A 24154-nucleotide genomic window follows, 5' to 3' on the forward strand; every position below is an offset into this window, starting at 1 on the left:
GCTTGTGTATGTCTTTTAATATTCAAGACACACACTTCTATGGTTAAAAAAAGTAACTTGTTTATCACATTACACATTCTTCTGAATTTCAGGTAAATGAAATTACATCTAAATGTAAATTTTACATCTGCTTTTACAGTGGAAGGTTCTCACTAGTTTAATTCAGTCTAACATTCTGTTTCACTGGTTAACACACTACATTTCCAGTCTACTGTTGTAACATTCCTTAAATGACAGTTCATCTAAAATGAAAGTACTGTTTACTCACCCTCATGTTTTTCAAAATTTGAATGATTTTATATAATATAACATGGAACCATGGTTTGGAACATAATGAGGAAAGAAAATTATGAAAGAATTTCCATTTTATACCTTTACGATTTTCATATTTTAAAAATAAAAAAACAAGGTGTTCTGTTCCCAAACAGTATATACTAAGACAAGTAAATCAACAACACTGAACTAAAATCAAGCTCTCGTCACTTTAAGAGAAGCGCTTAATTACCTGAAAAAAACCTGCATAGTATAAAAGAGCTACAGTGAACTGAATCTATAGGTTGGTCCTGAAGACGTATGTCCGATGAGTTGGACCAAGGATCGATTATGGACTGGCAATGACCCCTGAAATGTGTTCCACACATAGCTGTTGCAATGTTGCATCTTCTGTATGTTTTCTCACCTCATATTTGCAGTGTAATTTCTTATCACAGTCATTTTTAATGTTTGTAATGTAATGCATATAGCGTCAAACAGGGGCCTTGGAGAACCTTAATCAGTCCTTGGTTTGATCCACAAGCATTAAATTAAAATGCTATACAGTAACATCAGAAATCTCATTTCAGTTCATTTCCTCTTCTCATCAAGCACAAGTATCAGGACTAAACGTCTCCTCACTGCTCAGTTCTGGCCTGACTGGGCGAGGGTTTTGGGCTGCACATTCCACTGCGCTGCTTTATCATTGTTAACATGCACTAGATGGATGTGTTCAACTATAGCTTTCATTGTTAACATGCACTAGATGGATGTGTTCAACTATTGCACTCTAAATCACCAATCTTCCATTTGGAATACTTCCCTAACATAAGATTTTCGGTTGTTTTTTTTATATGATATCACTTAAACACGAGACCCAGAGAGACAGGATAATCATTCACTCTTTTAAGCAAATTCAATTAATTAACAGGTCAAAGTATTTACATTATAATAAAACCTTGCAGGCTTGTAAAAAATGGTAAATTAGCTTTCATCTTGATAATTTGTATCATTTTAAACAAATGCTGGGAAAATTGGATGCTAAAAGGCTTCTTTGTTGACAATTGCGATGCTAACATTAGCATTACGATTTGATTCTTTAAGTGTTATAATCTACCTTCTGTTGTCGTTTACTTCTCATCTCTTTCCAAACATGTATGAATTACTTTCTTACAAAAGAAGATATTTTGAGAAATATTTCAACTTTTTTCAAAAACACTGGATCCATTTACTTCTATTGTATGGACAATGTAAACACTGAAGCATTTTTTTTAAAACCTTAGTTTGTATGGCACAGAAGAAAGTAAGTCACACAGTTTGGAGCAATATGAGGGTGAGTAAATAATGAATTTAAATTTTCAGGTGAATTATCCCTTTAACTATCCCACTTTTGACTGAATGGAATGCAGCATTAGTGTTGATGAGAGAGAGTATGAAAGGAAATCAGATTTGTATTGGCTAACAAAGCCTGCTCGAGTGAATTCCCCCCTCCATATGATACACATGGTACATTCCTAAACACCAATTACATTTAGTCCACAATAAAAAAACATACTGTTTTGTAAATAAACAGCACTGCTAGAATAAAAAATGACTTTCAAAAAAAGAAAGCAAACATAGCTAAGATGCCATAAACATCTGAGTTCAAGTCTGTAGATATTCGTTATCCTCGCTGTCACTACTAGAAGGTGGAGGATCTGTGGCAAACTTCCGTAGTTTGGCTTGATAATATCTCTTCTTGGCCCGTGCCGCCTTCTCCTTTTGTCTCACTGCTTTCCTCTTCTCCTCCCACACACACTGCTGCAGCAGTAACAGACTCATCGTCTGCTGATGCTCCAGCTCAAACAGTTCTTGTCGACGTGCCTCCCATTTCGGGTTTGAGGTACAAGAGTCCATCTGCGATAATGAATTCTCAACTGCTCCTCCGGCAGGAGCACGTGGCATCACAGGCTCTCTGTGTGGGGTATCAAAGTTTGTAACCCGAGTCCCTGATCCCAGCCCTGAGGTGCTTCCTGCATGAGTTTGGTAGATGAGGGAGGGACGGCTGGACCTGGAAGAGACTGAATGAGAGTGGAGAGGAGAGGAGGCAGTGCCAGGAGGAATCCCAGAGTTAACAGGTGGGTGAGTCTGTGAGACCAATCCAAGTTCAATAGCTAAGTTCTCCTTGCTGTCTACTTCCTGTAAAAAGGGAAGTTTAATAGCATCATAATTGCTGTACATTTACGTAATAAAGCTCAAAGTTGCATGCTATATTGAGAGTATACATGCATGCACTGTACATGCAGTAAACACAAGAAACGTGCAATGAATGCAACACTGGTGAAAATGTACATGCCTAGTGTATGGAACACAGAATGTGACAAAATGACCCCTTTAAAAAATAAATCTTCATTTAATATAAAATTGTTCATATATAATATATATCAGTTTTATAATAAAAAGCTAAATTAATTGTTTTATTTAATAAGATTTTTAAAATGTTTTTAAGTCCCTTATGTTCACCAAAGCTACATTTATTTGAGCAAGAAAGTAAAACAGCCGTATTGTTAAATATTATTATTACTCTTTTAACATAGTTTACAATGTGATTTACTACTTTGATGCCAAATCTGAATTTTTTTAGCAGTTTTCTGTCACATGTTCTTTCAAACAAACTTTTTAATATGCTGCTCAATTTCTTTTAAAAAAATCTTACCGACAACATATGGATGGTAGTGTATATTCTGTATAGAATGATAAATTAATATTTCTATTTATAAATTAATAAATACATTTACATAAAACTTTCTCCACATTTCCTGTGTTTACTGCATGTAAAATGTTAACACTTTGACACACACACAAAAAAAAAAAAAAACTGGTGCAAGCAAGTACACTTTCCATGCCATAAGAGATATAAAATCTGCAATATAAAAGAAAACATTTAGCTTAAGAGGTACTTCAATAATCTTTTCAAGACATTCAAGACTGATTTCAGTCTTACATCATTTTGACTGTGGTCAGCGTCTTCGTGCTCACTCCCATTAGTGCCTGAAAGCCCCATCACTACAAGAGAGAGAATGACTCAATTATTCACCTTCCTTGTATAATTACAGAGCTGACAGCTGGGAAGAGGGGTAGTATTTCATCCTGTAATAGACATGACATGACTATTAATTACCTGCTCCAGGTGAGCTACCCCTAACCGAGACATAGCTGCCATCTCCGTCTACCTCCTCCAGACAGGAGATGAGGTTCGGTACCAGCCCAATCACTTCTCTCTGCACCTGACAACAACCACACACAACCACACTGTGTGTTACTAGAATTTCCAATTCATATAACTGAATTAACGTAAGACTTCAGTTTACCTGAGAGAGGGCAGACACAGGAAGCCCAGCTGCCTGCTGTTCCTGTCGCTTCTGCAGCGCAACACGACATTCCACCTTCAGCCGTTTCCACAGTGTCTTCAGAGAGCCGATGCTGCTGGGGGGTCGACTAGGGAACGCTGCATTGAAGGCCTGGGCCAGCTCTGCCCATACAGCGTTCCGGTGTACAGTAGTGTTGGTGTCTTTCCGAAAGTCCTGGACTGTGTCCACCACCGCATGAATTCTCCGAAGCAGGAAAAGCTTCTGCTCCAGAGTGAAGTTTGGCATGCGGTACGTCATGGTGGTCAGCATGAGTGTATTTGTGTGTAACTGGGTAAGAAGGCTTATATTGAGGTATTGTGTGTTACTTCACTTGTAGAAAATCTATAAAGTATCGGACTAGTATTATTTTCAACAATCTAATTTGAAAATCTTTTTACATGGTAACATTTGCAGTATCACAGTGTTAGTTTCTGAGTATTACACTCCAGCATTACAGGAAGGTGAGGTTGGTTTGGTGCCGTCATGTGCAGTACACTTCCTGAGTTTTAGTTGCAGTGAGATGTTAAACTCTGGATGCCACAGGTAAACTGCTTCAGAGTTCAACAGAAATGCATCCGGGGGGATCCACCTCATGCGCAAGGGGTCACCAGGTACACTTGTGGAGTCTGTAATTCAGCAGACAGGAAACAAAATGAAGGGAATAATTGCTGTTTTTGAATCTTAATATCGGCTCCTTCTCTTGGAAGAATTAATGAAACATTTGATCTTTGTGTGTGTGTGTGGGGGGGGGAGGGTGCTCTAATGTGCTCAACGAATTGATTCATGTGAATCGGTTCTTTTGAATAGTTCGTTTCAAAGAACAGGCTGATAAAAACAGTCCAGCAATTATTCTACATGGTGACGTCGTCGTTTTGTTGATACAACGTTTACTGTAATTTCATTTGTCTCATAATTCTTAATTTAAATATAATGTGTATTTAAATTGTTATAACATTCGTTTACAGGCTGAAAAGGTTTTGCACTTGATAAATTATATTTATTAAAACAAACTGTCAAAATGCGTTTCCAATTAATAACAATTTAGCTATTTAGTTACAATTAATTAAAACATTAGGTTCACTCCAAATGTTTTCATTAGCAACTCACTCATCGATTCTTGACTCATTCAGGTTGTTTCAGAAAACGAATCGTTCGGTCCGTTTTTGTGAACTAAAGTAGCTTTAACCGACTCATTGCAACGGTCAGACTCAACAAATTCGTTCAGAATTCGCATCGCTATTAAATGCAAGATTGAACAAAGAAGAAACGAGCCTTCAAAATTACAGATTCGCCATTTAATTCAGGTGAAGAAGGAACAGACTGATTTGATTATTACTATTATTATGGATCCGCTGGTCTCGTTAGCCACAGCGCTAAACCCGAACATCGCACTACAGAAGTGAAGCTGAGCTGCGATTTAAGACTACAGCTAGAGCTCTATATTCTTAACCAATCTCTCAAGCATTTACAGCTTATGACAAAATGATATTATATTAGTATAATGACCCTACTTACATGCAATCATCAGTCTGACGATTTTATTCCGAAAATATTACACTTTGTCCCCACCCCCCGGGTTTAAGCGGTCCGTAAGAAATTTAAACAACAGACTGGAGACACATGCGCAAAATGACGCTCCGGGCGTCAAAAAAAAAGGCAGTTCAGTGGTTTGTGTATTTTATATGACTTGTATACCATTCTCTTGAGATGCACTAAATGCATATGATTTGTGCATCGGGCAAATGCACAAATCTACGCGTTTTTTACAACAGGAAGCGCAGGACTCGTTTCATCCAATTGACGGCGAGCGTGGTGCGGTCTGTGCAGTATTGAAGAGCGCGATTGGACGCTGCGCGATGTCAACGAGGAAGCGAGAACACATGCACGCAGCACATAACATGTTGGAACCAGTATGAGAGAAAATACATACCTTTTCCATTTCACCTCCGCAATTAATAAAGATACCGTCTCTACAGAGGAAGCGTAAGTCTAACTGAACTTGACGGGGTTGTTATTACCTTGACGAACATGCAGAATCAGACAGATCCCTGCTAGAAAATGTATTTTAAGGTAACGTAACGTTGACTGTCCTGTTGACAGACGACGACTGATGTTCATTATTTCAATTAATGGGTAGATCTTCCGTCGATACTTTGTATAAAAAAAACACACACACTTTATAGTAGTTGTCCTTTGAAAAGTGTTAGCTGATCATTTCAATAGTATTTAGAGCAGGTAATGACAAGAAGAACCTAACTGTTATGTTCCACAGTTTAATATACATTGTACAATAGGGTGAGGTAAGCCGGGTCTAACTAAATTATAACATTAATGTTGTTTGACCTAAAATATTTATTTAAGTTTATATTTTTATATACCCAGACATTGATAAGTGTATGGTTCTCTGATATAAGTTAATTCAAAGTACATGCTGGTAAACATAAAAAATGTTTATTTATTTTTTTTGTCAAGGTTTAGTTATTATTTTTATTGTTGTATTTAATCCCACAACCTCCATCGAAAAATATTTTATTGAAATATTTAATATAATATTTTACATTATATAATATATATATATATATATATATATATATATATATATATATATATATATATATGTCATACTTCTATAAATACTTTTTAAGTATATTAAATTCAATTCTAGTCTGCTTTTTACAATACAAATCATTACAAAGCAACTTTACAGAAAATTAATACGTTTCTACAATATTTAGTAGTGGTGACTGTGAGTTTGTGCATGTAAGACAGGATTTTTCAGAAAAATTAATACAAGACGTAGTCAGCCATACGATGAACATTATTTAAAAATTATTATATGATGCAGTTACACTTGTAGCAATATTTGTTAGTTCTGTTTGTTGATTCAGGGTTAGCATCATCTGAGGTCCTCTTGAGGGTCAGCATCATCTCTTCTCAGGTGTTCTGGATCCAGACTGGAGCTTGTGTAAATCCTAGTTACATCCGTTGCAAAAAATAGAAACAAATGGCAAAACATAGAAACAAATAGAGACATCATTAGCATAGCTGCTGTTCCAACAAAGTAAAATTAATTAGTTTAACCCAAGCTAAAGAATAAGAATGTGCATTTGATCAGATACAACTGCAGTCACAATTTAAGAGATACACTATTCGAATGCTTGGCGAAATACATATTGTAATCAAATACCATTCTAATGTTTTCAAGTTTAAGTAGTATGTGAGATTATTTTTCTATTTTCATCCCACAGATATAAGAATGAAACAGGTGTGAACAACATTATATATATTTTTTAGGATGTATTTAATAATGTTTAATAATTAACTAATAACTCACAACCTTTGTGAAAATTACGAGGATATTTAAAAGTGTAAAAGCATTAACAAATTTCTTTCAACAACACAGATACCCTCAAAAGCTATTAAAAGCAATTATTTCTGCGTCAATATAACCAAGATGCTAATCACTTTGGTAATATCTTTATATATTATGTGCAACATTCACATTAACATTAAGTGATATGATAAGTTATTTCCATATTTTTGATAGCTTACAAATATTGGATTTACCTACTTTAGTAACATTATATGAAACACTCTTAAATTGTGATTAGAAGTAAAATGGGGCAATTACATTTTGAACCATCCATTTGAAAACAAACCTGGAAAGAGACATGTTTTGTGCATTCTAGTGAATTATTAAAATTAATATTAAAATTAATTTGGGAGATTCTTTTTTTCATGTTGTTATGGCAGAATGGAAAGGGGGAAAAAGAAATTAGACGGAGAAGAATGCATTGGACTGAAAAGAGCTCTTGCCATAGATGTTGCTGTACTATCCATGTCACATTAAAATACCAAGTGTTATGGTATTCTCCTTCAGTCTTAAAATAAAACACAAAGAAAAATGAACAGCTCATTCAGTCAAACTAATGGATAAGAATTATTTATTTCTCAGCTTAATGATTCATTTCAGTCTTTTTAAGTGGAGCTTATTAATAAAAAGTGGATGGTAAAAGCCATTGCAAACAATATGCATTTAATTCATTTTCATTTACTCTACAATAGTGAATAATGCTGTAATGTTTACGTTGTGCTCCAGAAGTCTTCAGCCTGCTGTTCAGACCGCTTGAGATGGCATGTCCTGTAGAGTCTGCTGTGATGAAGAGCACTGTGCTTGTTGCTCCAGTGACTGCACTGGAATTCCTGGGGGAGGATTTCCTGCTGACAGGTGACTGACATTCTTTCATTTAATGAACAGGTAGCAAAACATCAAACTAAAAATCCATGTTAGATTAAAGTTTTGTATCTTGGCAAAGATTAAATTATGGCTAAATTTTCTTCTTGTACTAATAGGAACATGTACTTGGGAAATGCTCAAATGTCTCAATATCCATAATGTGCATTTGTGCATTTATCTTAATGATAATATTCATATTCATTTGATAAATTCTTTCCTGTTAATTGTGTCATTTTGTAGGTGAGGGACCAGTCCTCTCTGTGTACAGTCTTCAGGCATCTCCTAAAGAATATGCATCCTTAAATGTTCTTCATAATTACCGTATCCATGGGATACGACCTAGTAGAAAACATCAGTTTGGAGAGAGACCGTTCAACAATTTAATCTCATCAGAAAGTTCTGTTTTGGCCAACAACAAAGAGGACATCATTGTTTTTGGAGGAAAAGGAGTTCGGCTGGTCAGCTTCAATACTGGAGGACGATGCCTAAAGCTCATTGGTCCTGTCTTGGAGCTTCAAGACTGGATTCTGGACATTCATTGGCTTAAAAAACAACCACACCCACTGTTAGGCATATCCTTGGCTCACAATGCTGTGTTGCTTTTAGATGCAGAATCTGGTGATGTTCTTTCCTTCTACTCTTGCGTAGAGACATGTCTTCTTTACTCAGCACTTATGATTGGTCCAAATTGGGATTCTTTAGTGCTGGTAGGTGGGACTGTTTTCAATCAGCTTGTGCTGTGGAGGCCCACTGGGACCAAACCTGATGGCAAGTCCCAGGTAGAGAGACGCCTGTTGGGCCACACTGGAGTTATTTTTAGCCTTTGCTACCTTCAGAAATCTGGGTGGTTGGCATCTGCCTCTGATGACCGCAGTGTCCGTTTGTGGAGTGTTGGCACATTGGGTGGAGATGCAGGCTGTGGTGAGGAATCACCAACATGTCTTCGTGTGCTTTATGGGCACCAGGCACGGGTCTTTTGTGTCAGGCTTGCATCAAACCGTGTGTTCAGTGCAGGAGAAGATGGAGCGTGCCTGCTCTGGGAATGGGGAGGTGAAGGAAAGGTGGGACATACATTTAGAGGGCATAGATCAGGTGGAGTGAGAGCTCTGGCTGTCAGCGAGGAAAGTATAGGCTGTAAGGAGGGATGGATGGCAACTGGAGGTGCAGATGGTGGGGTAAGAATATGGAGAGTGGCAGAAGAGAAGAAAGACTATGAGGAAACTCAGACAGAGACCCAGTTGGATCTGGGGTTTAAAGGGCAGGGTTGTCCCAAAGTGGTCCGATTAGTGGGTGAGGGTGAATTGAATACAATTCTGGTCTGTACTGATCAAGGAGAGGTGTACCTTAGCCAGGGTGACTCCTGGGATGTCATTTGGCAAGGGGGAGCAGAATTCCAGTCCTATTGTGTGATGGAGATCACAAGCATCCAAGTCCAGAATTCAGATTGCATTGTGTGGGTATGTGCAGTGGGTAATCTGAACGGAGGTGTCCAGGTGTTCCTTGTAGGTCAGCCAGGTGTTGGAGTCTTGCTAAGAGCTGGTGAGGGTAAAGTTCACTCTGTACTTTGGGCCAAAGGATTGTTTGAAGGGTCCTGGAGTTGGTGTCTTCTTGCATCAGGCTCCGAGGGACTAGTTTACCGATGGACAATAAAAGTGACAGAGGATGAATCAGGCTTGCATATGCAAGAGGAAACTCTTCTTCCATTTCTGCTGCCTCCCTGTGCCAAACGCTGGCTGACTGCTGCAGTTACCTTGCCCAAGAGAAAGGGGTTGTACCTTTGTGGTGACCGGAGAGGGTCACTACTGCTCTACAATGATACAGAAGAGAATGTCAGAAGAAATGAAGGAAGAACAGACTTAGAAAAGAAAGAAACTGAAAACAAGCAATCAGACCATGGCAGTCCTCTGTCTCCCATCAGTACCCTTTATGGAGTGCATGGAAAGCAAGGTGTGACTTCTGTGTGTGAGTATCAAGACTTATGTTACAGTACAGGTCGAGACGGATCTGTAAGAATACTAACTGTTGACGAAAGTGTCCTGAAGGTACGCAGAGTTCAACGGGCCTGCAGAGGCATGGAGTGGATAGAGAAAGTTCTGTTTCTGGGCTCGGATGGACCTGAGGTACGGGAAAAGTTGCTGAACGAGGGAATTGAGAAGAGGATGATTGATCAAGGGAGTGCAAGCGTAGCCGAAACTCGGTTTGTAATGGTTGGCTTCCATTCGGTTCACTTCATTATATGGGACCCTCACAGACAAGAGAAGCTTTTATCAGTTGCCTGCGGAGGTGGCCATCGGTCCTGGGCCTATAAACACCCGATATATGCCGACACAGATCCTCGAGCACATACACTTAGACAAGGCACCCTTGTGTTCATCAAGCATGGAGCTGTCATGGCATCACGCTCATTAGCATCCACAGAAACCGATGTGAATGGACTCACAGTGAAAGAGGGGCTACATGGACGAGGCATCAGCTGTGTTTGCCACCTTGGTAGTCTCACCAAGACTGGACAATTTTCAGAACTTTGGGAAGTTTTTGTTACCGGAGGGGAGGATACAACAGTAGGTGTACTCGCCATCAGTGCGAAGAGTGGAAATGTTAAAGTGCTCTCAGTTCTAACGGATCATATCTCAAATGTTCGTGCGCTGGCTGCAATCAGAAGAAGAGAAACTAATGAAAAAGGGGGAGATGACGATACCACCTCGGTCTGTTCTTTGGTGTTTTCTGCGGGTGGCCGGGCCCAGCTGCAGTGTTATCGGCTCTTGATTCGTTTGGATGAGCAGCAGGGTCAGCCAGTCTGTCAGGTCACTCAGATAGCTGGCCATCGATTGGATGAACAGTGGGAACGGAAGCGGAACCGACACAAGACTGTCAAAATGGATCCAGAGACAAGGTGAGTGTGTGTTTGTAACTGTTAAAATACTCTCTCCTTTCCAACTTTGGATCTAGAGTTCAAATAATGCTTAAATGGATAGTTCACCCATAAAGAAAAGTTCTGTCATCATTTACTCACCTTGATGATGTTCCAAATCTGTATAACGTTCTTCTGTAGAACACAGAAGATGATAATTTGAAAAAAATGTTTCAGTATTGTTTTCTTTCCTATATGATGAAAATAATTTGGGTCCAATGTTGTTTGATTGTTGGTTGCAGCTAAAGATTTCTAACCACCAGATGGCGGACAATACAATGTACAGGGGGTTATTGTGAGAGATTAGATTACATTATGATTTTATTTGTGCTAATGTTTTCTCACGCTTGCAGGTACATGTCTATGTCTGTTGTGCATAATGGGACTGAATGTGTCCTGCTGGCTATGGGCTGTAGTGATGGTGCAGTAAGGTAACTTGAATAAAGATTATAAACATGAATTTAAAAGGGTTTCATACAATATGTTTAAACATTCAGTAATTAATCTTTTGAAACTGTGTGTTTTCATTTGTAGGCTTTTCAGTGTGACTGAGAGCAGTAGTAGTGTTGACATGCTTTGGGAGTGTTTTTACCATCAGAGGTGTGTGCTCAGCGTCGCCACCTACAAGCTGGAGGACTCCCTGGACAGAAAGTAAGGACATGATGTGCATTTATCAAACACTTATTTGAAAATTTCTTAAACTTATTTTCCTTTGTCCTCTTTCTGCCTCAGGCTTTTGTTGCTGTTCAGTGCCACTACAGATGGTTGTATATCTGTGTGGGATTTAACAGCAGTTTTGAACAGTAAGGCTAGTGTCAGCTGGCAGGGTGAGTCATACATACACCAGAACATAAACACTTAATAACGTGCTGATTTTTTTAAAATGTATGAATAACTAGTGTCCTAGTTATGCTGTAGTTAAGAAGAACTTAAATGACTTATGTTATTTGTTTACATGTATTATATATGTTAAATGGGTATGTTCAGTCAGAAATAAAATAAAAAAATCTGTCTTTATGTACTTACATTGTTCCAGACCTGTCCCCAAAACACATGCTCAATATTGTTATTATGATTTTATTTAAGAATCTTGCAGTTGTTTCTCATACAACAACATCTCATTTAGACCACAGTTATTAAGGTCTAAAAAAATGACAGTGCCTTTGCTCTGGGAGTATGTGTATCTGTATAAAATTTATCAAATAATTTTTGTGTGTAAAAATAATTTTAATTACAAGCATAAGAGCATAAAAACTGACTAAATCAGTGCTATGTCCCACAGTTTCAGATGCCTTCTGGTTATAGAACTCTAAATTGTGTACATGTTTATAACAATTACCCTTTCTGTCATTCAGGTCCATCAGCCCCGTTCTTTTCCATTCCTGTCCATCAAAGTGGAGTCAATGCGCTTACCATCTCACCTAGGAGAGAAATGAGGCAAATGGAAGAGAATGTTATCTCATTGGCCAGTGGTGGAGATGATGGACAGCTGTCTCTAATGCATATTAAGATAGATCAGAAAAAGCAAGAAAATGGAGGCGTGTCTCTACAGCTGCTTGCCCATTGGTCAGTGCCCTTGGCACACTCTTCCCCTCTCACAGGGTTATGCTTACTAAGCCCCACACTACTGGTGACCACCTCACCGGACCAGCGCTTGTGTTTGTGGAGTATGAACAGTGACGGACTCCACCCACTGAAGGTGCTGTTCTCACACACTGCAGATGCAGCTGGGTTGTGGGCGTGGTTTGGACAAGAGGGAGGAGCCTGGGTGGTTGTTTGTGGGCAGGGCTTACAGTTGTTTCAGCTGACGGAAAGAAAAATGGATGAACTGCATGAAACTGTTAACAGGAACATAAAAGAAGGGGAGAGAAAGAAAGTGATATTTCCACATCATGTTTCAAGGACGAAACACTGTGATTTATAAATTAAGATTCTAAAGATTTTCGAAGTTGTGAAGTTTGAGATTTTCAAATAAAGACTTTTTATTTTAATATGTGACAATTTTTTTGTGTCAGGTTAAAGTAAATTGTGAGGACATTTTTATTTTCATGAAGGCTGAACAATAAAAGTCAATACAGATCTAAAGAACCAATGAAAAGTTTGAACATTTTTGAACAGTGTTGTTATTTTTCACTAAAACTAAACATTTTTTTATATAATTTATGGTAATATATTTGATGAAATAAAAAAAAATGGCAGCTAACTGGAAAATTATTAAAATTATTATACAAATTATTTAATCTAAAACTACAGTAATTACTAAATTAAAATGAATGTAAAACTAAATAGAAATATATATTTTAAAAAACGAATGAAAAGGACTTAACGACTAAAAGTAAAATATAATTTAATATAATAAAAAATATTCAAAATATTAATAAATATGATAATAGTAAATAATACTAAAATAAAAATGAATAAAATAAGTAAAATAAATCATGTTTTATGTCATTTTTAGATAATTTTTTTTATGTTTGGCAAAAGATGCACATTTCAGTTTGTGTTAGTTCATATTTTAATGACTTTACTTCTATTCTATAATGTAAAAAATACTAATAGTATAAAATGAGGAGGTGTTCCAAACTTTTAAAAGGTTCCAAATATAATTTTTATGCAGCTGTTTATGCGTGCAAGTGTGTGAGAGGCTCATGACTTGAGATAAAGTCATGATCGTATAATGTATCAGTGTTTTCCTGGGCTACAGTCCAGCAGGTGTATGCGGCTGGGTGAGAGAGCGAGAGAGAGAGAGGGTACACAGTGTGTTGGGGGGCTTTGGCTGTGCAACTAAGTATAAATATTTCACCCCCTTCTCCAGTTTCCTTTTGTTCATCATCATAGTAGCTTGATGGCCAACCCCTTTTAATCCACAGCACAACGAATGAAAGCGAGAGAGGAAAGGAAGAGCATGTGAAGGAGCGACAGATATTAACGAAGACAGATAAGCCCATTAAGGTTTGCAGAATGTGAAATGAATGAGAATATGTTACTGTAAAAATCTTATGTAACGTAAATAGCAGACAAAATGTGAAAAAGAAGAGGATGAAAAATTAATGTGAGTATAAAAAAAAAACTGTCCTGCAATAGTTATATGTGTGAATTTGTGTGTTGTGAGGCTAATGTTGTCTTTTGTTATAAATGAATCACAGCGTGTGTTTCCTGATCTTGAGAAAAAAGATGTCACGATTCAGGGAAGCTCTTAAAGGGAATGAATCTGGAAAGAAGAACCCTAAGATGCCTCAAAAACAAAAAGAGGCTGAAAATAAGGTATGGCTGTTCCACAAAAATTAATTACAGTAAATGGATTGAATATACAAGTGAATATGCAGGAAATAATAGAATATATTGTTTAAACAGTCATACGTATGTGTGTGGTTTCACTACAGGACAATGCAGTGATATCAAAGGATAGGCTCCCTCTGATTGGTTCATCAAGAAATAAATCTGCAGGTACTATTATAGTCTATATGGAATCAATAATGCATTGTTAAATGAGAAGTTGTTGTCAGATATTAGCTGATTTAACTTGAAATCAGATGTTTTCATAAACCAGACTCATTATATGTGCAGTAATGTGATGTGTGACATATAAACTGTGTGTTTACATTGCTCTTTGTTCCTCCTGTCTACACAATGTGACCTGAGCTCATCAATAGACAATAGAAATTTAAGAGGTGCTAAATTAATTAACTGCTATTGTCCAAACATTCATCTTTGTAATGTGACTTGTTAGGCGAGATGACAATGGAAACTGAACATGTGTGTAAGATTAAGTTAAGATTAAAGATCAAACAGGAACTGATTGTGTTTATGAAAGTTGCAATTGTGAGAAATGTTTGCAAATATGAGGTATAAAAATCACTATATTGTATCTTTTTTCTAATAGCTGCAATTATGAGACAGAACATCACAAATACAAAATAAAGAAATAGTTATTAGATATTATATTAGAGATATTAGATCACAATGATAAGAAATAGTTGCAATTATGAGATGTGAAGTTTCAGTTACGGAAATAAAATCACGGTAATAAAATATAAAGCTGCATTAAAATAGACACAGTTTAGATATGTAGTCTAAATTACATAAAAAAACTTGAATTTTAATGAGATTTTTTTTTTTCAGGTCTCAAAACAATTCAGATTCTTATATTTTCATCTCTTCTGTTTGTAGCGAGGCCCTCTCTAGCCACTCCTCGGGTCGAACCGAGGAAACGCAGCCATCCTCCCGTCTCATCTGTGGCCCCTGACAGCATGACACCCTGGGAAGGCTCCTCCCACTCCGAGTCATCCTTTACCAGTTTTCCTCCTCCAGTTTCACCCCTGCCTCTTGCCCACTCGAAGCCAATCACAGCACCAGATCCTAAGCCTCCACCACCCCCTCCTCAAATCACAAACACCGAACCTGAGAATAGTCAGAGTGCCCGGGTAAAACGCAAGCTGCTCCCACCAAGGCACCCCTCGAGACCTCCCCGTTTGCCCCCTCTGAGGCAAGTCACAAATCTTAGCTTTTCTCGTAGCTTCACATTTTCATTTTTTGAGCTGCCGGTTCACCAGTCTGCACGGAGCAGAGCGGAGCGCCTCAGAGATCTCACTGTGCTGCTGAAGCAGTTTCATTACTAGAGAAAAACATGGTGTTGAGAGTTCACATCTAGGGCAGAAATTCATCATGTGGAAAAACATGTACAGAAACACATGATTGTCTATGACTTCACATCAGTGTTTCAAGTATATAATTAATTTTATTTTTTATTATAGATAGATAGATAGATAGACAGATAGATAGATACATAAATAGATAGATAGATGGATAGATAGATAATCTAGATCTATAAGTTTTTTGTAACAATGTTAAATGTAAGTTATATTTGTTTTTACATTGTTACAAAAAACTTTCTATTTATACTGACCAATGAAGTAATGGAAGTTGCCCAACTTGTGTTTGTTGTTTTTGTTACTTTTTTAAGGTTGTTAAATGTATATTTAGAGTGTGTGTGGGTGTGATACTGTGCAACCTTTTTTGCCTTCTGATATTAAACACTTATATAAACCAGTGGAACAGAGTTGGAGAGAATAACCCTGGTGTTTATTATGTAGGATGGAGACCGCATTTGTGATGAATTATATATGATGTAACATTATAAATCTGACCTTTAAACAACAGAAAGCAATGAAAATATTTAAGGAGAGAAATTCAGCTGAGAAACGTCCCACTGGCGCCCTGTGGTTTTGTTGAGCTATTTACGTCGTGCACAGGGATAATAAAGTGGTTTCCTCTGGACTCGCAGAACAGTTTTTGGTGAAATCTCTACACAAGGTAAGATAACTAATTGATGATAAGCTTATTTCCAGTTTTACTGCACACGCACCTGTGCAGTCACCTGTCCTCACGTGTGCTCCTATCAGAGAGTGCTAAAAGACACAGATGAGCATTGATGTGTTATCAGTTTTGGCTGCTGATGTCTTTTAATACTTAAGAAACTGAATCCTTTAGGTTTGATTAGGTATAGGTATCAATTCAGATGTTCCAGATCGATTTGATTTCGATTATGATTCTCGATTTGGTTTTCTATACTCGATTCTCGATTTAACTCAATTAATGTAGATATAATACAAATACTATATTTATTTTAAAAAATTAAGAGCCACAAACCTGTATATTAAAATCTTATTTAAGGTACAATAAAACAGAACCCATCTCTAATTTTCAAATGCATACAATTATGGTAAATAAATACAACAGAATTTTGATGCAAGATGAAAAACGAATGCTGAAAAAAGAACAGTCACATTCCAAACAGGATCAAGTTATTTCATTTTTAAGATAAAATAATCATTAAAAAAAAATATATATTTGTGGCCTTTGAGAATCGATTTTGAATCGACCACATTTTAAAAAACGATTAATCGAAAAATCTATTTTTTTTTACCCAGCCCTAGGTTTTATCAGATGTTTTACATGCTTTATTTAGTGCATTCCTACCAAATGCTGTAATTGATATAATTTTTAACCTGTGTACTACTGTGTGTTAGTTAATTTATGCCCTTTATATTTAAATTAGCTTCAAAAATGCTGGAAAACACATTGTGGTGTTTTGCCATCTGCTTGTGTTGAGTTCTATTCATGTACAGATAAACATATAAAATAAAACATTTCATATAGACTGATGTTTGTCTTCTATAACTTCAGCTTGTTCTATATGGGGGTCAAAGGTCAGTTTCTAGTATTAATTGTTGTAAAGCAGCGCATCTTCTCATTGGATAAAACAGCCTTGCCTCCTGTAAGAAAGTCGCATAATTGCATAAACATTATCTGGTGATCATTATTAAAGTGCTGCAGTAAAAATAGACACAGGTCTGTTCAGTACAAGCCGTCTCTCATGTGATGTTGCCCAATCTGATCTCTGTTCTCAGGAGTGGTAGATTAAAGTCTTCTAACCTTTGGTCAGAGCGAAGACAATGAAAGACTTCCTTCACTGATCCAACGATAAATGTTTTTGGTGAAATCAGAGACAATAAATAACCCTTTACTAGCCTGTCAGAGGAAGTATGAATAACGACTCTGTCTCTATCCAATTACAAATGTCCAGTTTAATTGGTTTAACTACTGTGAAACGATAATATAAAGAATGCTCCGAGTTCAAAGCCAAGTTACAACAACCTCACATTTGGGAAGCATAATCATTTCATACACTTGTTCCTGTTTAAGCCACTTTTTCGCCCGTTTTACAGATGGACAATCAAAGATGTTCAGAGAGGGAGAATTTCAATCCCAATCCTGTTTATGGTTTGAATGAAGAACAGCTAGATATCCTGGGACAGCGCAGGTGGAAGGTGCATCGAACAATTTGGGCAAAGCTGAAGGAGGAGTGCTGGTGAGTGTGGGAGCTTATTTAAGAAGCATAATTGTGATCGTAAAATGAACACTGTCAATGCTAAATATACATGCCGACCCCCCCGTATTTCTCTGTTGTTGTGCTACAGGTGTTCAGGTGCAAGGCTGAAGAGCTGCTTCCTGTCTATTGCACCTCTCTTGTCATGGCTGCCACAGTACTCCCTCAGGAAAAATGCTATTGGAGATTTGATATCAGGAATCAGTGTGGGGATCATGCATCTCCCACAAGGTTTAAGACACACACTCTTCTGTGTTATTTGAGCTACAGACTGTTAAATGACAACTGTATTCTAAAATATAAAGAATTTATGTTGATACAGGTGTCGACATCGATCGAAATAGATTTTTTAGGGTTCTCTGAGAGTGTAGACACTTGAAGTGTCTGTGATGTGAGAGGTTGATTATGATTTTCATCATCTTAGACACCTACAGATCTGTATTATCAGCTGGCAGCTGATAATTTTCTTCACAATGCACTGTGATTCAAACCAGACTGATAAAGTGGATGTAATGACTAATTCTATTGTACAGAACTGCTTACAATCTTCTGCACACAAATTACTCCATTTTTGACGTTTTGCTTCCCATAGGGATGGCTAATGCTTTGTTGGTTGCAGTTCCTCCAGTGTTTGGTCTGTATTCATCTTTCTACCCTGTTCTCATCTACTTCATGTTTGGAACATCCAGACACATCTCTGTGGGTAGGTACACACACAACATACACAATGCCACTTTGTAAGAAAAATCTTTGTCTTTGAGTCTTTGTAAATAATAAAAAAATGAATTCCGATGAACTGTTGAGTGAAAATAAAATATATAATAACAATAAATAAAAAGTAATTAAATATAATTAAAAAAGATTAAATAAAATAATGGAATAAGTGAGTCTACTATATATATATATATATATATATATATATATATATATATATAAAATAAAATATAAAACAAAATGAAGTATAAAATAAATAGTATACACAATTATACAGTAAATTTAAAATAAAATAAAGTATAAAATATATAATAAAATACAATTAATGTAAAATTGGGTATATTATATAATTGTATAATAATTTTTTTTTATAATAAATTATAAAATAAAATCTACAATTATGCAAAATAAATCTAAAATAAAGTAAAAAATATAAATATTATAAATATATAATTACAAAATATATAAAATAACAATAAATGAAAGAAAATCATTAAAATAAAATTAAGTATGAAATATATAATAAAATAAAATATACAATAAAAAATATAATCCAAAAAAATAAAAATAAATATAAAATAAAAAAACTTAAAACATATTAAACGTTATTCATTATGATAATGGCTTTGTCTTTATTTGATTTGACATTTAGATCTATCTTTCTGATCCACAGGTACTTTTTCTGTCCTTTCCATCATGGTCGGTGCGGTGGCTGGTGATGTTGTGTCGGCCGGCAGTGGAGCAGAGAGTGATGAGATTGAGGCTGAAAGTGCTAGAGTTGCTTTTGCAGCTCAGTTGACCATTCTGTGTGGACTGATACAGGTAAACACACAGAAGCTGTATTAATCCTGTATTGGTTTGTGTGTGTTTGTGTATAAATCTCTCTCCCTATAGATTGTGCTGTACGTGCTGCGTTGTGGAGGGGTGTGTCGGTGGTTGTCTCAGCCGTTGGTCAGTGGATACACTACAGCAGCTGCTGTCCATGTGACTGTTCACCAGCTGCCTTTACTGATGGGCATCTCCATAGTCAGACACAGAGGCATCTTTGCTGTGTTCTGGGTGAGAATGAGCACTATGTGTTTTTTCTCTTGTGTTCATCTCAGATGTTAAATGTACGTGTCTGTGTCCACCAGATGTTTTCAAACATTGTGACTGGAATCAGGAGAGTGCTACTGGCGACACTAGTAGTGTCCCTTGTCTCCCTGGTGATACTTGTTGGTGGAAAGATGGTGAATTCACGGTGGAGCTCTCGATTTCCCATTCCATGGGAGTTGGTACTGGTGCGCAAAGGGTTTTGTATTTTTTTATTTGTTATTGAGCTATGTTTAGCTTTGCCGGTTGCATTAGTTGACTTATAAAGCATGGTATCAGTATTTTAAAGATATTTCTGTGCAACAGTAATAAATTGTTCATATTCGTAGGTTATCTTTGCCACTGTGTCGTCAGTGCTGTTTGATCTGTCCGGTCAGTATGGAATACAGATTGTTGGACCCATACCAACCGGGTCAGCAGAGTGTTGGATTTTCTTTAAAAAACCAATTAGTAGGAAGTACTTAGGTGCTAAAACGAATTCTTTCTTTGTTTACCTCTAAGTCTCTCACCTCCCTCCCTTCCATCGTTTTCTGTCTCTCAGGAGCTGTTATTGACAGCTCTTGCGTTGGCAGTGGTGGGCTATGGTTTCCAAGCTTCACTGGGCATGATGTTTGCTCATAAACATGGCTACCCCTTTCACAGCAACCAGGTAACAAGTCATTTATGGAACTTTTACCATATGTTCTCAATAAATACACATTTTGCAGCATTCCCTTCATCTGATCTGGTGCTGTCAAATGATTAAATGCGAATCGCATCTAAAATAAAAGTCTTTTTTTTTTGTTTACATAATATGTGTGTGTATTGTGTGTACTTATATATATATAAATACACACTTTATATATTTAGAAAATATTAACCTGTGTATACATTTATATATTTATATTCTTAGATTTTATATTGTATATAAATATGTTAAATATATAAACAGCATATTTTTCTTAAATATTTAAATGCATGTGTTTGTATTTATATATACATAGTAGATGCACACAGTACACACACATGTATTATGTAAACAAAAACTTCTATCTTGGATGAGATTAATCGTTTGACAGCACTATATAAATGGGCTCTCTTTCCTGTAGGAGCTGTTGGCTATGGGTCTGTGTAACTCCATAGGTGGGATGTTCCAGTGCTTTCCAGTAAGTGGATCCATGTCTCGCAGCACAGTACAGGAGAGTACAGGCGGACAAACTCAGGTGTGAACACCCGGTATTTTTTGTTAATAAAACAACCTCATGTTACAGTTACATTTACAGTACATGCACAACATGTGGTACATGCATAACAGTTAAATCCCTGTTTACATGTGACAGAATTACACTGAATGTTTTCTCAGAAAATAATTACACTGTTAATCAGGCAGTGGCCACAAGAAGCAAAGGCATTTAACTAAAATATTTGCAAACCACATGCATAAAAGAAAGTTATTTTTCAAAATCGTGTGTTTCGGTGTGGAAGCACTGCAGTTTTAACTCCATGAACATGACCTCTCTCTTTCTCCCAGGTTTCTTCTCTGGTGTCTGCTCTGATAATTCTTTTGATTTTGTTAAAGTTTGGCCCCCTTTTTCAGCAGTTACCAAAGGTCCCTATACCATCTTCAATAACAAAGTATATTTTATATGGATATAGCATAATACTGTGGTTTTATAAAGTGCATTTGTGTGTTTCAGACAGTTTTGGCTGTCATTATTTTAGTGAATCTGCACGGGGTTTTTGCACAAGTCAGAGATGTGCCTAAACTTTGGAATACAGACCGCTTGGACCTGGTAAGAGACAGTTTCATCCTTACACAGCTGACCCAACATCCAGTTCCATACAGGCCTCTCATCCAGGAGTGTTTCCTGTGTGTGTTTCCCACTGAGACTGCAGGTAGTGTGGGTAGTGACGCTGTTCAGTGCCTTGGTGTTTAATCTAGACCTGGGGCTTGGCATTGCAATTGTTTTCTCTCTGTTTACCATCGTCTTCAGGACACAGAAGTGAGTTATCGGCATTGTCTAATAGTTATCTACAGCATCTCTCTCTATTTTCTGTCATCTTTCCTCTTTCTCATACTAACTCTCATTCTTCCTCTTTCTACATTTCTCAGGCCCAGATTTGCTGTTCTTGGACGTATTGCTGGCACAGACTGTTACAGGGATCTGGAGAAATACTCAGAGGTAATATTTACACACAATGCAGCTAGAAACCAGCCTAAGCTATGTTTTGAATTATGGTAAATCATCTTAAGCACTAGCTTAACCAAAGTCTCTTAAGTTCACCAAGGCTATATTTATTTGATCAAAAATACAGTGAAAAAGTGAAATATGCTCATTTAAAATAACTGTTTTTTAAAATGTAACATATTTTAAAATGTAATTTATTCCTGTGATGGTGAAGCTCAATGTATGAATATATAAAATGAATCATATATAACAATTATATATATGATAGATAATTGTATTATTTATTGATATTATTTAGATAATAGAAGTGTTCATTCTAGTACACACACACACACACACACACTCACACACATATATATATATATATATATATATATATATATATATATATGATATAAATATAAATATAAACCCCTACATTTGTTGGTTCAGGCACACCAGATTCCTGGAGTGACTGTGTTTTCCTGTTTTAATCCACTTTACTATGCCAATGCAGACCAGACCTTCACATCACTCAAACAGGTACATCATATATTACAGCTCCCTGCTTTCCATTCATTGACTAAATTGAATTATTATTTTTGTGTATGCAGACCATTACCAAAGACATTAATGAGAATCCTGAAGTAAGACCTCCAGACCAGCAGAGGGCTCAGAGTGCACAGCATTGCGTTGTTTTGGAGCTCAGTGGAGTCACCTTCATGGACTCAGTGGCCATAGGCTCATTCAAATCAGTTAGTGGCACAGAACACACATAACACTTGTACCCACACGTAGAGCTGTTGATATTTTACCAAGGACGGACAGAAATAGATGACCTGTTTCTGGCTCTCATTAACTCCTAACCAATAAATCTTAGTTTAAATTCTGCGTGTCACCATGTTCATGTTTAAAATCAAACTTGCATGTCTTACCACTCTCTCTGTGTCACAGGTGCTTCAGGATTTTAAGAACACGCAGACCTTGTTTTTCTGTGCTTCATGTCCAGGTTACGCATCTCACACGTACAGCCGCAGTCTCAAATATAGTGTCATGATCTGGGGCATTTGGCTTTATAATAATATGTAATGTGACATTTAAAGATATTTTTTATCCTCAAGAACTGGTATTTAATACATTTAATGCAGTCATTTATTTACTCTATTTTTCTGTGTCTTTGTCTGTAGATGGTCTACTGTCTCAGATGAAGAATCATGGTTTTGTTCCAGATTTTCTGTCTCTTTCTTCATTTTTTCCTTCAGTTCATCATGCAGTCCTGCACTACCAGGGGCTACAGGTGTGTGTGCTATTTTTGCTTTGTGTTTGTGTGGTGTTGAGTTCACTGCAATTCAATAGCCTTTTCTGTTCTGATTCAATTGTGCATCTATTTACAGAACACAGACACAGATGTTACAGAGCTATGACCTTTAATGACCTCCCTTCCTGAACGATGAACTCAGCAAATACATGAACCTGCTAAACTCAAAGAATCCCTAACTACTGAGCTTTAGAAGGGACACTTCTAGAAAGATTGGAAAAGGAATTCAAGAAGATTTAAGGTGATGTGTGGCAACAGATGCTTGTTTGTCGGCTATTGAATGTTAAATTAAAAACTGTAGTCAGAATTTTCTTATGCCAATGACTTGTTTCAGCTTTTACCTCTGTATTTTTCTTTTTTATTTACTTGGTTGTTGAATTATTCTGCTTTGCATTATTCTAAGTTTAGATTAGATGGATGTTTGAAATAGTAAAAAAAAATGCTCAAATATAAAGTATCTTCAAAACATTGTAATGCAGGCCTGTGCATATGAAATCTCCTACATTCTTAACATATAATTCATGTTACAGACCAATTTAGTTTGGTGATATTGTAAAATAAAATATGTACAAATAACAACATAGAAACATGTATGGAAAATAATTGTTAACACTTTTTAGAGAATTTAACAGAATCACAATAATATCTGCACCAACACAGTACAATTTGGTAAGTATACATGAAGTCCAAACGAGCTGAACTGTTCTTGCATCCCCAGTGAACTGAACCATAAATGTTATTAGGAGAGACTTTGTTCTCTGGGCAGGTGTTGGGGAGAGGCCACATTAATATTTAATAAGCTCATTTCTCTTGCACGTTTACTGAAGACATATTTACTATAAGCTTCTATTTTATAAAGCTAAACATAATGACAGACTAACCCTAACTCTACAGAAACAGAAGCATTCTGGGTATTTTTGGTTAAATAAAATTGTTTTCCAATTGAGGACATCCCATATTTTACCAAAGGAATGTTCTGTCAGTATTATTTACTATGCTAAAAAATAAAAATAAAAAACCATAATTGCATTTTCATACACAAGTCTCCGTATTCTCAGATGAAGATGTCTCTCCTTTACTGGATCAAAACAAACGCCTCTTATAGCAGAGATGTGATTTCAAAGATCAACAGCACATGGTTTTGCAGAATGAACATGTTTTCTATCTAATCAGGCCGAGATAAGGTGGTGTAGGGATCTAGTGTG

At 36.6% G+C, this 24154-nt stretch overlaps 4 protein-coding genes across 7 annotated transcripts; 3 read left to right on the plus strand and 1 right to left on the minus strand.

The window, feature by feature from the left end:
* Position 1: 1 nt before the first annotated feature.
* On the minus strand, positions 2–5340 carry LOC127963548 (uncharacterized). Its single transcript, XM_052563514.1, has 5 exons — positions 5157–5340; positions 3603–4267; positions 3413–3518; positions 3236–3297; positions 2–2430 (listed from the first exon to the last, which is right to left on the minus strand). Exons 2-5 carry the CDS (start codon positions 3909–3911, stop codon positions 1897–1899), a joined length of 1011 nt encoding a protein of 336 aa, XP_052419474.1. The 5' UTR covers positions 3912–4267; positions 5157–5340; the 3' UTR covers positions 2–1896.
* wdr6 (WD repeat domain 6) lies at positions 4837–12780 on the plus strand. 4 transcript variants are annotated; one of them, XM_052563513.1, is made up of 7 exons: positions 4837–4945; positions 7744–7869; positions 8119–10771; positions 11143–11220; positions 11324–11440; positions 11522–11616; positions 12145–12780. In XM_052563513.1, the coding sequence occupies exons 2-7, from the start codon at positions 7773–7775 to the stop codon at positions 12711–12713; spliced, it is 3609 nt and encodes a 1202-aa protein (XP_052419473.1). In that variant the 5' UTR covers positions 4837–4945; positions 7744–7772; the 3' UTR covers positions 12714–12780. The 4 variants fall into 4 exon arrangements, with proteins under 4 accessions (XP_052419473.1, XP_052419472.1, XP_052419471.1 ...); XM_052563512.1 differs by having other exon boundaries at positions 4928–4945; positions 7741–7869; XM_052563511.1 differs by lacking the exon at positions 4837–4945 and adding an exon at positions 5475–5624.
* Positions 12781–13961: 1181 nt separating this feature from the next.
* LOC127962908 (uncharacterized) lies at positions 13962–16371 on the plus strand. Its single transcript, XM_052562507.1, has 3 exons — positions 13962–14053; positions 14173–14236; positions 14960–16371. Exons 1-3 carry the CDS (start codon positions 13964–13966, stop codon positions 15406–15408), a joined length of 603 nt encoding a protein of 200 aa, XP_052418467.1. The 5' UTR covers positions 13962–13963; the 3' UTR covers positions 15409–16371.
* A 596-nt stretch (positions 16372–16967) lies between these two features.
* Positions 16968–24148, plus strand: LOC127963593 (solute carrier family 26 member 6). The gene is made up of 18 exons (XM_052563584.1): positions 16968–17660; positions 17770–17909; positions 18271–18381; positions 19066–19214; positions 19287–19451; positions 19526–19672; positions 19814–19896; positions 19986–20133; positions 20573–20686; positions 20995–21072; positions 21161–21256; positions 21360–21466; positions 21577–21646; positions 22085–22174; positions 22246–22386; positions 22586–22640; positions 22819–22928; positions 23026–24148. Exons 1-18 carry the CDS (start codon positions 17518–17520, stop codon positions 23053–23055), a joined length of 1977 nt encoding a protein of 658 aa, XP_052419544.1. The 5' UTR covers positions 16968–17517; the 3' UTR covers positions 23056–24148.
* Positions 24149–24154: the final 6 nt, after the last annotated feature.

Source organism: Carassius gibelio, chromosome B8, assembly GCF_023724105.1.
Source record: "Carassius gibelio isolate Cgi1373 ecotype wild population from Czech Republic chromosome B8, carGib1.2-hapl.c, whole genome shotgun sequence".
NCBI classification, from domain to species: Eukaryota; Metazoa; Chordata; class Actinopteri; order Cypriniformes; family Cyprinidae; genus Carassius; species Carassius gibelio.

Coding starts and splice junctions, on each gene's coding strand:
- LOC127963548 (XM_052563514.1), bottom strand. CDS start 3,911: ATGCTGACCACCATGACGTACCGCATGCCAAACTTCACTCTGGAGCAG. Junction 3,298..3,412: donor GGGTAGCTCACCTGGAGCAG/GTAATTAATAGT, acceptor TCTCTCTTGTAG/TGATGGGGCTTTCAGGCACT. Junction 2,431..3,235: donor CTGACCACAGTCAAAATGAT/GTAAGACTGAAA, acceptor CCCTTTTTACAG/GAAGTAGACAGCAAGGAGAA.
- wdr6 (XM_052563513.1), top strand. CDS start 7,773: ATGGCATGTCCTGTAGAGTCTGCTGTGATGAAGAGCACTGTGCTTGTT. Junction 7,870..8,118: donor GGAGGATTTCCTGCTGACAG/GTGACTGACATT, acceptor GTCATTTTGTAG/GTGAGGGACCAGTCCTCTCT. Junction 11,617..12,144: donor GGCTAGTGTCAGCTGGCAGG/GTGAGTCATACA, acceptor TCTGTCATTCAG/GTCCATCAGCCCCGTTCTTT.
- LOC127962908 (XM_052562507.1), top strand. CDS start 13,964: ATGTCACGATTCAGGGAAGCTCTTAAAGGGAATGAATCTGGAAAGAAG. Junction 14,054..14,172: donor AAAAAGAGGCTGAAAATAAG/GTATGGCTGTTC, acceptor GTTTCACTACAG/GACAATGCAGTGATATCAAA. Junction 14,237..14,959: donor ATCAAGAAATAAATCTGCAG/GTACTATTATAG, acceptor TTCTGTTTGTAG/CGAGGCCCTCTCTAGCCACT.
- LOC127963593 (XM_052563584.1), top strand. CDS start 17,518: ATGGACAATCAAAGATGTTCAGAGAGGGAGAATTTCAATCCCAATCCT. Junction 19,215..19,286: donor TTCTGTGTGGACTGATACAG/GTAAACACACAG, acceptor CTCTCCCTATAG/ATTGTGCTGTACGTGCTGCG. Junction 19,673..19,813: donor TTCCATGGGAGTTGGTACTG/GTGCGCAAAGGG, acceptor TCATATTCGTAG/GTTATCTTTGCCACTGTGTC.